Below are 15,650 nucleotides of genomic sequence, written 5' to 3'. Positions count from 1 at the left end.
CACCAAAGTGGTCCCTATTTTTCTACTTGCATTTTTACGTGCTTTCGAATTCCTAGGTTGGCAGAAGCTGGGACAAGCAATGGGGGCTCATTCTGTTACATGGTGTTAGGGATTCGAACTGCCAAACTGCCGACCTTTCTGATTGACATAGAAGATATATATCTTATAGATAGATAGATATAGATATATATGATATGTATCATCTGTGGATATATAGACATATCTATACAGATATAAGTATATAGATATAGATAGATATAGATAGATATAGAGATAGATATAGATATATATGATATGTATCTTCTGTGGATATATATATATATATATATATATATATATATATATATATATATATATATATATATATATATATATATATATATATATATATATATATATATATATTCATTCTTAAGTTTTCTTAAGTTTTCGCGGAGTACTTACATGTATGGCCTTCAGCTTTGTTGGTATTTTCCCACGTCATAGTAGTGGTGCTTTTAAAGTTGTAGCAACGTTTCAGCAGAATCTCATCTGCCATCATCAGGCTTCTGACAGAAGCCTGATGATGGCAGATGAGATTCTGCTGAAACGTTGCTACAACTTTAAAAGCACCACTACTATGACGTGGGAAAATACCCGAACAAAGCTGAAGGCCATATATAGATAGATAGATAGATAGATAGATAGATAGATAGATAGATAGATAGATAGATAGATAGATAGATAGATAGATAGATAGATAGATATAGATATAGATATAGATATAGATAGATAGATATAGATATAGATATAGATATAGATATAGATATAGATATAGATAGATAGAGAGAGAGAGAGAGAGAGAGAGATTTAGAGAGAGAGATAGATATAGATATATATGATATGTATCTTCTGTGGATATATAGACATATCTCTATAGATATAAGGATAGATAGATAGATAGATAGATAGATAGAGAGAGAGAGAGAGAGAGAGAAGCATATAGATAAGATAGATATAGAAGTCTAGTTAATTAGATTCCCGATTTACAGGTTTCCTTGAGCTTCTTCTACTGCTGTTCTCCTGGGCTAGGCTGGGGCTTCAGGCATCCTCCTCCTCACCCTGATTTTGGCACCCAAGGGGGGGCTCTGTCCTCTCCCTGGAGGGCTCCTGGGAGCCCGCATAGCTTCCGTCCAGGGCTGTACACAACCTTGGCAGTCTGAGCTACCAAGAAGAGCCGTCGGCGTGGCGTCTGGACGGGGAGCTCAGGAGAGGCTCGATATTCTTTCCCTCACTCTGTCCGTCAGAGGGGGGGTCTGACTTCGCCTCACGGCCGTCAGCGACGCTTAAAAGCGGTCCGTCCTAGGGAGAGACGGCTCAGAGCCAGACTGGAAGAAGGACGGCCGGTCGGCGGGGGCGAAACCTCGAAGTGGAGGGCGCGCGCGTGGGGCCGGGGGCGGGGAGAAGAAAAATAAAGTGTGGGGGGGGGTTGAGCGGCGGCTCGCCGGCCCAGCCAGTCAGGAAGAGGGAGGCGCGCCACGCGACCCCCCCCAGAACCTCGAGTTGCCCTCCGGGGGGGGGAGGAGAGGGAGGGGGGGGAAGAGCAGCGTCACGTGCCTGACCTTTGCTGACACTTCGCCCTCGCCGGCCTATAAAAGCGGACGCAGCCGGCGGGACGGAGCAGCGACCCGCTCAGGCTCCGCCAGGTTCGGACCTCGCCTCCTCGACCGAGCGCTCGCCGGACTCTGCCCCGCGAAACCCCTCCAGGCGCTCAGCCCAGCCCAGCCCTCCCGATGGCCCGCCCGGAGACCTTGCAGCTCCTGCCGAAGCCCCGCGGCGGGCAACCCTTCCCGCTCCTGGCTCTCGTCGCCTTCGCGCTGCTCCTGCAAGGGCGCGGCGGACGGGCGGCTTCTTTGCAGGGCGTCGTCGACGGGACGCCCCCGATGGCCAAGATCTACCCCCGAGGCAGACCACTGGGCAGTGGGTGAGTGAGTGAGGATTCCCGCCTCTCCCTCCCAGCGCCGGGAGGTTTCCTTGGCCAGGAACGCGCGTCCCGGCCGCTCGTTTCCTTACAGCCTTCATTGGGCAGAGGGCATCTCTAGGAGAACTAGGTTTGAGCACCGGGAAGGACGGCTTGCCGGACCTAGAGATGCCACCAGGTGGGCTGGGATCCTGTTTTCTCCACAGTCAGTTTCCCCTGGTTGGGGAAAGTAGCCAGGATACCAGTCAGAATAACAAAATTCGAAGGAACCTTTGAGGTCTTCTATCAGTCCACCCCCTGCCTAGGCAGGAAACCCTGTATCTTTTCAGACAAATGGTTGTGCAAGCTCTTTAAAACCTCCAGTGATGGAGCACCCACAACTTGTGGAGACAGGTTGTTCCACTGATTAATGGTTCTCACTGTCAGAAAATTTCTCCTTAGTTCTAGGTTGCTTCTCTCCTTGATTGGTTTCCATCCATTGCTTCTAGTCCTGCCTTCAGGGGCTTTGGAGAATAGCTTGACTTCATCTTCTTTGTGGCAGCCCCTCAGATATTGGAGTACTGCTATCATGTCCTGCTTTTCATTCAGCTAGACAGACTAAGGTAGCTTTGTGTATCTTCAAAAAGTGGGCTATCTCTACCCCCCCTGCTCCCCCAGTCACTTACCTTAGAGAGCCTCCATGCCATGGCTTTCCATTTCTTTCCAGTTTCTCCCATCACCAGTCTTCCCAGTCTCTTGGGTGTATATCTGTAAAACTCCACATCCATGTCTCACTGGTATCCCAATTTTCTTTCAAATCCCAAAGGAAAATGTGGTGGAAGAGCTGGTCCCTTGGCCCATTAAAAGGATGGATAGCTAAGGAGGCACCCAAAAGATGAAAAGGAACACAACAGAAAGCCACCACATAAAAACAGTAAAGATGCATGTCAGAAATCGGTCAGTGGTGGCACACTGTGTTGCCTCCAATGATTAAATTGGTTTTTAAAATGTAAAATAAATGAGAGGCGTCTGGACAGAATTCCTGGAGATTGGGAAGCAAATTCTTCACTAAAATACTTATTCTTTTCATTTGCTAATTTAAATTGGCTTCTTTGTAATAAAAGTGTTTTAGGGAAGGGCAGTAGGCTGGGAAGAATAAAAGTAAGGAAGAAGAGCTCAGGAAAAAAGAGCTACAAGCTAGAGATGGAGATATCCCATTCTCTAAATATTGTCAGAACTACCCTTTATTCCCTCTTCTGCATAAGGGTCAGAAATTTTCCACTAGGAATTTATTTCGCTGGCAAATTCAACTGAGATTAGAAGCATCCTTTACCTATGTTAAAGCAAAGATCACAAATGTCTTTGTCCATGAAAATAGATGGAGAAAAGATGGATTCTATGGCAGTCAAAATCAATTGAATGTTGCTTATTTATGATAATTGTCTTCTGCTTGTCATGGAAAGTACCAGCGAGCTGCGTAGAGCATACAAGCCTCCGTTTTGGTTGCTGAGATCACTCATGGCCATATGAGGTCTAGAAAGTTTTTCCTTACTTAAAGGAAAGCGTGGTTATTGCCAGATAGATGGCTGTGTCCTTCCCCATATTTGTCACCGAAGAACAGAATAGAGAAGACATCGTGAGCGTTTCAATATTTCTCCTGAATTGCTCCAAGCCAACCGATGTGGATGCCATGGACTCCAGATCCAGGCAGGACACAGATGTCCCCACTGACACTGATTTCATGGCACATCCTTTTTCTTCTTGCAGGGCACTTCATGGGGAAAAAGAGTACTGGAGACTTTCCTTACGTGTACGAAGACCGTCAAGAGATGCCCTTCTCTTTGCTGCCAGATAATGCCAAACAGCTGGGCAGCTATTTGCAGCAGGGCGAATCCTTCAAGGAGCTGTTCAAACGCATGGAAGAGGATGAAGATCAAAATTCTCAGCTTCTCCGGGAAGAGCTGCCATTTTCTTCCAAGAATGTTTGGGGGGCAGAGGAAAGCAGCCGCTTCAAAAATGTAAGTGAGGTTTCCGTAACCCCAATCTGTTCTTCTTTGCATTCTAGTTATTTAACGCTTGATGTTCTTCTGTTCAGTTTGTTTGCTGTGAAAAACGTGTGGTGTGTTTCTGACGATTTCTCATTTCACATGCCAGGTTTTCTAACCTGAGACAAGCAATAGTAACAGAGCAAGAAGAACAAGACAGACAGTTTGGTCTACTGGTTAAAGGCACCAGGCTAGAAGCCAGGAGGCTGTGAATTCTAGTCCTGCCTTAGACATCAAAATCAGCTGGGTGACTTTGGGACATCCACTTTCTTAGCCCAACTCTCCTCATTCAGATTAATAAAAATTTGCTTTGGGGATTCTTCTTTTTAGGAGAGAAAGATTTCAAAGAAATGACATCACTGTAAATTTTCCAGTTGGGTAATGAAATACCTGCTCTTTCCCCTCCCCCAACTCGTCCATATTCAAATTATTCAAATTTGCTTCACATTCAAATTTGCTCCGGGAATTCTTTCTTAAGAGAGACAGCTTTCAAATAAATCTTCATAGGAAAAGTGTCCTATGTCTGCTTACTTAGAGGCAAGGTGACCAAGACTTTTTAAATGTCCTTTCTTGATGATGTTATTGCACTGATGACGTTACCTAATGAGGTAACGAAAGGTCTGCAAGCAAAGAACTAAGCTCAGGGAGCCCCAAGGACGTCTCAGTTGTTCTTTCCTTGTGCCATTCTAATTGACTTCCCACATGCCAATGAAACCCCCCAAATTCCCATCAGAATAGATAACTCTTGTCAGGTATTCCCTGTTAGAGAAAGAGGAAAGGTTGAAACATTTTTCTCCTGAAATTTCAGACATTTATTCTCTAGTAGCTCAACAAATTGGAATTGTGTGACGTAGCTGCTGCTTTGGGTTTCTCTAAAAGCAAGATTAGATTGAGACATCAACCTTTGCAATTAGATTTCCAAATATCATATTTGTTTGTAAAAAGAACAACAACCCCAGAATAATAATAATACAAAAAACCCCTGGGAATTGAATCCGAAGAACTCTGAAGGGGAAGCTGTAAAAATGCTTTGCTTGAATACTAATTTGACATTATCTCCAAATTGGGTTCCAGCTTGAGATCATTTGAACGTGGAGGAGCCAGTCTTCCCCAGTTAGTTCCATCCAGATAATGTTAACACTCCATAAAGGAATTTTTTAAAAAAGCTAATATTTGAAATTTGTATTAGAATTCTTCCATGAGAACATATTTAAATAGGGGCATCATGAAGCTACATCATTCCTATTCCTAAGGGTGATGCAAACACATGCAGTGGAGTCACCAAGCCATAGTTGCAACACTAAGAAAGATAAAAAGGCTCTTGAAATGCTGCATGAAGTACATCAGAAGCAGTGATAGGATTCAAATTTTTTTTACAACCCGTTCTGTGAGCGTGGCTTGGTGGGTGTGGCAGGGAAAGGATACTTCAAAATCCCATTCCCTCCCCACCCCATTAACCTGCTTTCCAGCTCTGTTCTCCTGTGCAGGGCAACCAGAGGAGACCCAGCCGATCAGCTGGGACTTGGGAGAATAGATTGGGCGGGGCCAGTCAGAGGTGGTATTTGCCGATTCTCCGAACTACTCAAAGTTTCTGCTACCGGTTCTCCAGAACTGGTCAGAACCTGCTGAATACCACCTCTAATCAGACGTTATCACCACTCTTCTGTCAATAACCTCTGAGATGCCTTGTTAGAAAAGGGTTAGATCAGCCTTCTGCAAGCCGTGTCTTAAATCTCAAGGATCTTCTCTTAGATTTAGAAATAAGATTTGGCAATGGGGCAGACAGATTCATTATAAGACAAGTCTTGTGAATTTGTATGAACTGTTTGTCTTCCCCACCCACAAACATTTCTACTTTTCCTTCTATTTCCTTCCTTCTTTCCTTCCTTCCTTCTTTTTTCTGACTTTGCTCTAGGATTTCTTTGACATTCATTGGATGTTCCTGTGCATGAAAAATGCTTTTCTCAGACCTCATGCTGAATCCTCTGATGAGGTCTCATATTTTCTTAACTGCCTGAGGATCTTTCTTATGTTATGAAATAAAATGAAATTTAGGGTAAATGCTAGAGGAATGGATTGAAAAGCCAGGGCTATAGTTTTATATATAAGCCAATTGCTTTCAATCAAAGTATGATTGCTTTCAAATCAAAGTGATCCGTGGTGATGGGATATATAGAGATACATAAATAAATATGACACTTTGTGGGACGACGTCTGTGTTAGTCTGTCCTATCCAAAAATCAGAAGGAGCCAGTGAACACTTTTTTCAAACTAAAATATTTTGTTGAAAGGCACAGGCTTTTTGTGAGCTTTTTAATAAAATTTGTTAGTGTGAAAAGGTGATCTCAGTCTCCTTCTGTTTTATAAACACCTATATTTCTCCATTTTGTTAACTTATTTCTTAGTTTGTTCCAAAACAAACACAATCCATAATCAGAACATGGGAAGGATAGTGAGGAGTTAGAGATGATATTTTCTACTAATGATAGATTTCTGCTAATGATAATGAACAGTTGCAGGAACTGCGTATGTTTAGTCTAATCTAAAGAAGGACTAGGGGTGACCTGATAGCAGTGTTCCAATATCTCAGGGGCTGCCACAAAGAAGAGGGAGTCAAGCTATTCTCCAAAGCACCTGAAGGCAGGACAAGAAGCAATGGGTAGAAACTAATCAAGGAGAAAAGCAACTTAGAGCTAAGGAGAAATTTCCTGACAGTTAGAACAATTAATCAGTGGAACAGCTCTCCTCCAGAAGTTGTGAATGCTCCAACACTGGAAGTTTTTAAAAAGATGTTGGATAATCATTTGTCTGAAGTGGTGTAGGGTTTCCTGCCTAAGCAGAGGGTTGGACTAGAAGACCTCCAAGGTCCCTTCCAACTCCGTTATTCTATTCTATAGTAATACATCGGCTGAAAGGGAGCTATTTATCTTCCTCCTTTCTTTTAGATTTGAGATGTTCTGAGGAAAAGGAACACCTGACCATTGCTGGGATAGGAAACCAGCAACTCTCAAACACATCACTGGGAAAAAGGAGAGTTGTGGTTTCTTTAAACACCCTGCACATCCTGGTATAGTGATTTTTCTCCGCTGGGACTGGTCTGTCACGGCAACCTGGTCCACCCAATTATGGGGCGGAGCATACTGCTTCCATTTTTGCCTTTCACAAACTATTTATGTGTTAAGTTTATGTTTTACCAACAAAGAAAAATAAAGGGAGACTAGTATAGATCTTATTTCAAGCTATTTAGCTCTCATCAGCTAGCCATACCCTTCTGGGACTCGAATGGCGAGCTGATGAGAGCTAAATAGCTTGAAATAAGATCTATACTAGTCTCCCTTTATTTTTCGTTGTTCAGTAAAACATAAATTTAACATCCTGTATAGTGTGTGTGTATTAGGTGGGGAAAGAGGTGTTGATAACTCTGCAACCAGTGAAACCTCAAGAAGATTGCTCTTTCTTGAGTTCAGAAAATCATAGACGGGTGGGATTCAACTGGCGTAACAACCGGTTACATGCACTTCGCCCGAACCGGGCTGAACCGGTAGAATCCCACCCCTGCACATAGATCCTAGTAAATTTGCTCATTGGCAATCCGTTCCCTGTCAATGGAATTAGGCAACAGAAGCTGGGGACAAGAGTAAGAGTGTCCAGTGCTTGTCTGCCTATTGGACAGTGTTGTGCACGTCCTAAGCCTCCTCAACTAGCTTGCTGCTCTGGATGTAAAGAAGATGCTTTCCATTGTGGCTCGACAATGCATCACTCCGTTTCCGCTCCAAGGGCATCCTGACTCACCTTGTTTACCTGATCATCTGATGAAGAACACAAGTGTGGTCTTCAGAGTCTATTCCTTTTGGGGCCGAGGGCTCCTTTGCCCACCCCACATTAAAGACTGTGAAATAGCATGTAGAAAAAGACCTGTTGCAAATATCCATATGAATGAAGCACAAGCTATTTTAGACATGAATGGTGCTCCAACAATTCTCTTTTTTTTCCTTTTTCCTCTTCTCTCAGATGGTCGAGCTCCTGTTGCAAGTACTGGATAAAAAGGAAAGCACTCCAAGTTGAAATGACTGCCATCCAGCACTGAAAACATAGAATGATGTCTTTAAGAGACTGTTGTTTCATAAGCATTTTATTGTACATGATAACTAAATAATTATCTTTTCTGTTAAAACAAGATTTCCCCCCCATCTGTGTAGAAGAACCTGTTTCCTTGTTTCTCCTAACAATGGCTACACTTTTCCAGTGGCTTTCCCCCTCTTTCCAAGCAACGTTTTTCTCGCTTTGAATTGCTTTGTTGTACATAATTGTCAATGAAGGGTCTTCCAGTTCTCTGACAATACTTTGCCATTTCTCTCTTCAATCCCTCCCTCTTTTACCTTGCGATCATCCTGCATTTCAACATTCACAATAAATAAATATATATATTTAAAAAAAAAGATGGGCACTTTTATTGATCTCTGAACACGTGATGCAGTTGAAATTAAAGCTTGGTACGTCCAGCACACCAGGGCACGAGTTCCATGATGGGGCTCATATTGGAGAAATATTTAAGTAACAACATATAAAACATGTAGTCTCTGGAAGTTTCAATTGGTGCAAAATGAGGCAGTGGTTTTGTGCAAGGCTAGTGTGCTGTTCAGACAGTGTATAGTTGATTGGGCATTGGGAGTTGTCCCCTTAAGGGAATGCCTCATGGTAAATGTAGTTCATGTCATGTGGTCACATCTGTAATCCTGATTGGTCACTGAATTGACCTTTGGTTGGGTTTGGGGGAGTTTCCTTTATTCTTGCTTAGACCCCAGCATTGTGCTGGTGTCTTTCCCTTTGCTCCATTGTTATGGGATGAAGATAACTATATTTTCACACTATGAAGATAACTATGCAAAGATTGGACATTAGATGAATCTCAACATAACTGTGAGTTATACTTGGAGGATGCCTATTACAATCCAATAAAGAAACTTTGTATGGAAGCCTTTGTAGAGTTTATTTAACTGTCTTTATATTCAGCCAGAAAGTTAAAGACAGAACAGCTAGATTTGCACATGTGTCTCCTCTTGCGGGAGCTGCATTGATAGCTGATTTGCTTTCAGGTCCAATTCAGGTTCTGGTTGTCACCTTTAAAGCCCTACATGGCCTGAGGCCAGTTATTGGAAGGACCTTCTTTACCATGGTACATCTACTTGACCCATCAGAGTGGGGAGGCAGGAGATATTACAGGTTTTCCCCTTCCTAAGGAAATCCATCTAGTTGAAGCAAGAAAAAAGGCCTTCTTCGTGGTAGCTTGCTCCCTGTGGAACCTCATCCCTACAGAAATAAGATTAGCTCCCACCTTGACACTCTTGATAGATCCTGAAGACATGGTTTTGCCAAAGGGCCTGGATATTCAGGGTGATATGGAGCCCATCAAGCAACCGGTTTGATTATTGTCACCTAGGGATCAGGAGTTTATTAGGTTTTGTATTTATTTCTGTAAGCCACCTGGAGTTCCCTTGAGTGAGTTGGGTGACATATACATTTTCTATTTAAAAAATTTAAAAAAATCAAATCAAATCAAATCAAACATGGCTATAACATTATACAATTACCACATTTGGGACAATCAGACCATATGTCACTGCTTTTAGCACCAGCTTACATCCCTCTTAGGAGACGGGCTCTGCCTATAATAAAGACAGTGAAATCTTGGCCAGAAGATGCTTCCCAACAACTTCAGGATTGTTTTGAGAACATAAATTGGGACATCTTTTACCACCCTGACCTAGAAGAGCACACTGCAACTGTTCTGTGCTATATCAAACACTGCCCAGATACTATCACTGTGGATAAACGTATTAGGATCTATCCCAATCAGAAACCCTGGATAACCAAGGAAGTCCAGCGCCTCTTGCGTGACAGGACCAAGGCCTTTAGGTCCAGTGATGGGGCAAGATACAGTGTTGCCAGAGCTAATCTGAAGAAAGGTATTCGGAAGGCCAAGACTGATTATAAGAGGAAGATTGAGGATAATTTTTATAGCAATAACATGAGGCAGGTGTGGTGAGGGATTCAACAAATTACAAACCATCAACCGACCAATGTCATCCCTGCTGAGGGGGATGCTTCATTGGCAGAGGAACTGAATCATTTCTTTGCTCGCTTTGAAGTGGAGACAACAGAGACAGATAAAACACAACTACCAGCCAATTGTAGCCCCCACCTCATTGTGGAGGAACAGGAGGTGAGGAGCATTCTGAGGGCTGTGGACCCTAGAAAGGCTGCCGGTCCTGATGGTATCTCTGGCCAAGTGCTTAAAGACTGTGCTGATCAGTTGGCTGGAGTCTTTACCAGGATCTTCAATCGGTCTTTATCCCAGTCTACTATTCCATCTTGTTTGAAGGCTTCCACCATTGTTCCGCTGCCAAAGAAGTTCCCTATCAATAACCTCAACAATTACAGACCAGTGGCACTCACTCCTATCATCATGAAGTGCTTTGAGAAATTGGTCTGCCAGCACATCATTTCTGGTCTTCAGCATACATTTGATAAACACCAGTTTGCATACAGAAAAAATAGATCTACAGAGGACACTATAGCCATCACTCTTCACACTGCTCTGACTCATCTAGAACAGCAGGAGGGCTATGTGAGGATGCTTTTTGTGGATTTTAGTTCTACATTTAACACAATTCTTCTACATAGACTAGTGTCTAAACTTCTGGCCCTTGGGCTTTCTAATTCAATCTTCCTTTGGATTATGGATTTCCTGTCTGGCCGTTTACAGAGGGTCAGATTCGGTAATCATACCTCTTCAGCTCTTATTCTTAACACTGGTACACCACAGGGTTGTGTGTTGAGTCCCTTACTCTATACTCTTTATGTGCATGACTGCATTCCCACTCACATTAGTAAAACTCTTGCTAAATTTGCAGATGACACAACAGTGGTGGGACTTATCTCCGGGGGGGGATGAGTCTGCCTACTGAAATGAGGTGGACCGGTTGCTTTCGTGGTGTGGAGACAACAACTTGGTCTTCAACACCAATAAGTCCAAGGAGCTTATAGTGGACTATAGAAGGAACAGATCAGACATCCAGCCCTTGCTTATCAATGGAGACCGAGTGGAGCAAGTGGCCAGTTTTAAGTTTCTGGGTGTTACCATAAAAGAGGACCTGACCTGCGGGGCTCACATTGCAGCCCTGGTCAAAAGGGCCCAGCAGAGATTATGCTACCTGAGGCTTCTCAGAAAAAAACAACTGAATGGGAAACTGCTGGTGACCTTCTACCGCTGCACCATAGAGAGCATTTTAACGCACTGCACCTCTGTATGGTTTGCCAATTGCACAGTGGCAGATAGGACAGCACTCCAGAGGGTTAACGTCATTGCCCAGAAGATCATTGGTTGCCCTCTCCCCTCTTTGGAAGAGCTTTATAACTCCCTGCCCGCTGTGAGCCGCGCACCTGTTAATCGTCATTAGCACGCTGCATGCATGCCGAGAAGCAGCCTTTGAAACAGCCCTCTTTTCTTTGTTTTTTTAACTGTAGCTGTGCCTTGTTCGGCAGTTGCAGTTGAAAAATCAGGAAATAAAGATCAGGTAAGAGCCCGGGTGGGCAGGTGGGCAAAAACATCAGCAGACATAGAACCGGTTCTATGTCTGCTGCTCTTCAGAGCTACTGGTTCTACAGAGGTGGACAGAACCGGTAGAAACCCACCCCTGCTGCTGCCATAAGAAAGTTCAAAACATTCTCAAAGATCCATCTCATCCTGGGAACCCTTCTTTTGAACTATTACCATCTGGCAGACGGTACAGAATAATAAAAACAAGGACAAATAGGCTGAAAAACAGCTTCTATCCCAGGACAGTAGCTCTTTTGAATTCTGCTGTTTAGTGCAGTGTTGGTGTGGTGTCGGGGGGTTCTGGTTCAATGTGTGGAGGGTGAAGGGTGTGTGTGTTTATTTTCATGGTCATGGTCATGATGTGCACTGAAGATGGTGTTTGATTTCGTTGTACAAGGTGCAATGACAATAAAGTAAAGTAAACTTTCAAGCAGTTCACATCATTTACAAGTAAGGCACTATTTTTTGAGTAACAACGCACTGAGCAATAATGAAGGAAAATCACAATTTTATCCATAAGTTTGAACATGGGCCTTCCATGTGCTCTCTTAGTCTCTGGGATTCCACCAGATGGCACTCTCGGCTAACACATCATTTTTGCAGACAAGTGGAAAAAGCTAAACCAAATACTACTATGTCTAATTGTCTATGGAGATTCTCAGTCATCCAGGTCATGGTTGTCCCAAAAGTGCTTTTTCAAAAGCCAACTGGACTTTGTTGTCATTTTTTCCCCTTGAAGATGTTTCTCTTCTCATCCAAGAAGCTTCTTCAACTTTGAGATTTGCCTTTTCAAAAAGTATTTTTGAGGCAAACACTACTATGACATAAAAGTGTCTTATTTATTTATTTGATTGACTGGCATTTATGTAATGCCAAACTGTTGCATATTCTGCAACGTATGTAGTTAGTTTAAGAATCAGTGGTGGGTTCACACAACATAATTTTAGCTGATTCTGGTACGTTGTGCAAACAAAATTGAGTAAACTGTGCAAAAGTAGCAGGCTAGTGGTGATCATGCTCAAATTACTAAATGGCACAATCGTGTGTATCAAGCTTCCTTACTTCCAAGGAAAAAATCCAGTAATTGTATTGTAGTTAACATATTTTCAGAGATGCGTTGTGATGCTATCTATATATCAGCTTAGATTGTCCAGTTCTTTCTAGTGATTCAGGAGGTCAGCCTATTGGCCATCCTTACCACATGTGGGAGGTTGTGGGGAGGATTGGAAAGTAATGGAAGGGAGATTAGATATGAACAATCAAGAGGCAGAAGGAGAATCTCCTGGAAGATTATTTTTCTGGGGTACAAATTCAGTGCACCTCCTCCAACTTTGTAGCCTTAGCCTTCTATGACATGGAAATTTGCATCATTATATATAATAACATTATGGAAGCAATATGTTTTTATATGGTGTGTTTCCGACATGTCAACATTTCTCATTTCACATGCCAGGTTTTCTAATATGAGACAAGCAATAGTAACAGAGCAAGAAGAACAAGACTGGTCTAGTGCAGAGGTCTCCAACCTTGGCAACTTTAAGCCTGGAGGACTTCAACTCCCAGAATTCCCCAGCCAGCTGCTGGCTGGGGAATTCTGGGAGTTGAAGTCCTCCAGGCTTAAAGTTGCCAAGGTTGGAGACCCCTGGTCTAGTGGTTAAGGCACCAGGCTAGAAGTCAGGAGACTGGGAGTTCTAGTCCTGCCTTGGACATGGAAACCAGCTAGGTGACTTTGGAACATCCACTTTCTTAGTCCAACTCACCTCACAGTGTTTTTGTTTGGAAAATAAGAGGAATTTGTGTTGGATATATGTTCACCACAGTGAAATTATTTGTAAAAATAATAAAGTGGGATACAAATAAATAAACAAATAAATAAAGTTGAAATCAAAGGCTTGGTCCATCTATTGGAATCAGATATGTATTTTAACTCAGAGAATTCTTAAACTGAGTTGAAGCCAGAGAAGTTTCTTTTAGGTTTGATGGGCAAACAGATTGGGGGGGAAAAAACACACCTATGGAACTTTGTTTTTATATATGACAATAGCAGCAAGGCTTATTTAGCCACAATGGAGGAATGGATGGTGAAATTGATAGAGTTGGAAGAGATGATGAGATTGATTGCTTGGATTAAAGAAAAGACTTCTTTCTACTTGGAAACTACTCCTGGATTTTTTGTTTGAAAGGGAAAGAAATGAAATTGCAACATTGGGTTTTGTTTATAATGATAGGACTGTTCGTTATAGTTTATTCTGGTTCAGAAGGTCATTGATTAAAATCATTGATTTAACTGTATTGAATAAAGTTGGAAGTTGGTTGCTTCTATACCTTTTGTTTCTTTTGTTTGCACTCACCAATCCTGCTTTTCTGCACCCCATTTTTTTCTTTCTTTTTAATTTTTTTCTTTGCTTTTCTGTATCTTGTACGTTTTTTGTAAGTTAATAACATTTTGGGAAGGGGAAAAAAAGGGAATGGTCCTTCTATCTAATCCTAAAATCAGTGCTCATGAAAGCTTGTGCCTTTTAATAAAAATTGTTAGCCATTAAATGTTTCTACTTGACTTCTTTTGGCTACTGTAGATAGTTTGCCTCTTCCACAACTGTCCATTCCTGTCAACTCACTTTTTGGGCTCTTGGCCAGCTTAGTTCTTATATCAGCTTCTCTGATGGTCTTCAAAAACCTTCTCTGGAAGTGATGAACTTCTCAAAAGTTTCCAGACAGTATGATGGGGGAAAATTGATTTTAGGACTACCTCCAAAATTATACAGAATAACAGAGTTGGAAGAGACCTTGGAAGTCATCTATTCTAGTCCAACCTCCTGCTGAAGCAGGAGACTCTATTTAATTCAGACAAATGGTTGTCCAGTTTCTTTTTAAAAGCCTCCAGTGATGGAGCACCTGCAACTTTTGAAGGCAATGATTCATTGTTCTAACAGCCAGGACATTTTTGCTTAGTTCTAGATTGGTTCTCTCCCAGATTAGTTTTCATCCATTCTTGTCTTGCCTTCTGGTGTTTTAGAAAATAGGTTGAACCCCTCTTCTTTGTGGTCGCCCCCAAATATTTGTGGCAGACCCCAAATATTGGCACACTGCCAATATGTCACTCCTAATCCTTCTATTCACTAGAGTAGATACACCCAGTTCCTGTAATAGTTCTTCATATGTCTTAGGTTCCAGTCCCCTAATAATCTTTGTTGCTCTTCTCTGCACTCCTTCCAGAGTCTGGAATACAACTGAATCTCTGGTAGGAAGACTTCCTATAATTTCAGATCTGCCAGGATCTCCTGTATATAGCAATAGCATTTAGACTTATTTACCACTTCACAGTGCTTTACAGCCCTCTTTAAGCAGTTTACAGAGTCAGCCTATTGCCCCCAACAATCCGGGCCCTCATTTTACCGACCTCAGAAGAATGGAAGGCTGAGTCAACCTTGAGTCGGTGAGAATTGAAATGCCAAACTGCAGTCAGCCGGCAGTCAGCAGAAGTAGCCTGCAGTACTGCATTCTAACCACTGCACCACCGTGGCTCTATGTCGGTGATAACCATCATTCAGGTGCAAGATAAAAGCAATGATGTTTTAAGAAAAGAATCATAAGTGGAAATAAAGTCAGAAGATGAAAGGGAAAGCATAAACTAAAGCCTATCAAGAAAGGTGTCAACAAGTTAGGAATAAAAATATTTACTTGTTCTGTTAAAGCATATCAAGCTCAGGACAAGATGCCAGTCATCAAGGATAAAAGTGAGTTTCATGTTAGGGCCTACTTTTGAGCTTTGCAATTGGTGCAATTAAGTTAAAATGATAGACCTCCATAAGAACATAGGTCTACCTATTCAACCAAAAGACTACCCACATCATAGTCCATTGTTGACTTAATCACCTCCTTATTTCCAGTATGGAAGACAAATATTTCCAGGAGCACGTCTAGATGGAGGCTCTGTTTCCTCACTTTTTCCCACATCTTCATCATTTATTTAGTATGTGTATGACTTTTCTTCCATAGATACCCAAAGGGATTGGGCTGCTTTTACATATTTTCTTCATTTAATGCTGCAAACAGTATGTCTTGA

At 42.3% G+C, this 15,650-nt stretch overlaps 1 protein-coding gene across 1 annotated transcript; it reads left to right on the top strand.

Moving 5' to 3' along the window:
• The first annotated feature begins 1,603 nt into the window (after positions 1-1,603).
• Positions 1,604-8,425, top strand: GRP (gastrin releasing peptide). The gene is given in 4 exon segments (XM_026666308.2): positions 1,604-1,946; positions 1,948-1,963; positions 3,707-3,957; positions 7,996-8,425. Coding segments are annotated over 4 exon segments (495 nt in total). The 5' UTR covers positions 1,604-1,772; the 3' UTR covers positions 8,050-8,425.
• Positions 8,426-15,650: the final 7,225 nt, after the last annotated feature.

The sequence above is a fragment of the Notechis scutatus genome, chromosome 2 (assembly GCF_049901735.1).
Source record: "Notechis scutatus isolate UNSWTSFEM ecotype Mainland chromosome 2, rNotScu1.2, whole genome shotgun sequence".
In the NCBI taxonomy this organism is placed as follows: Eukaryota; Metazoa; Chordata; class Lepidosauria; order Squamata; family Elapidae; genus Notechis; species Notechis scutatus.
The sequence above is the reverse complement of the archived record's forward strand: the minus strand, read 5'-3'. Positions and strand labels throughout refer to the sequence as shown.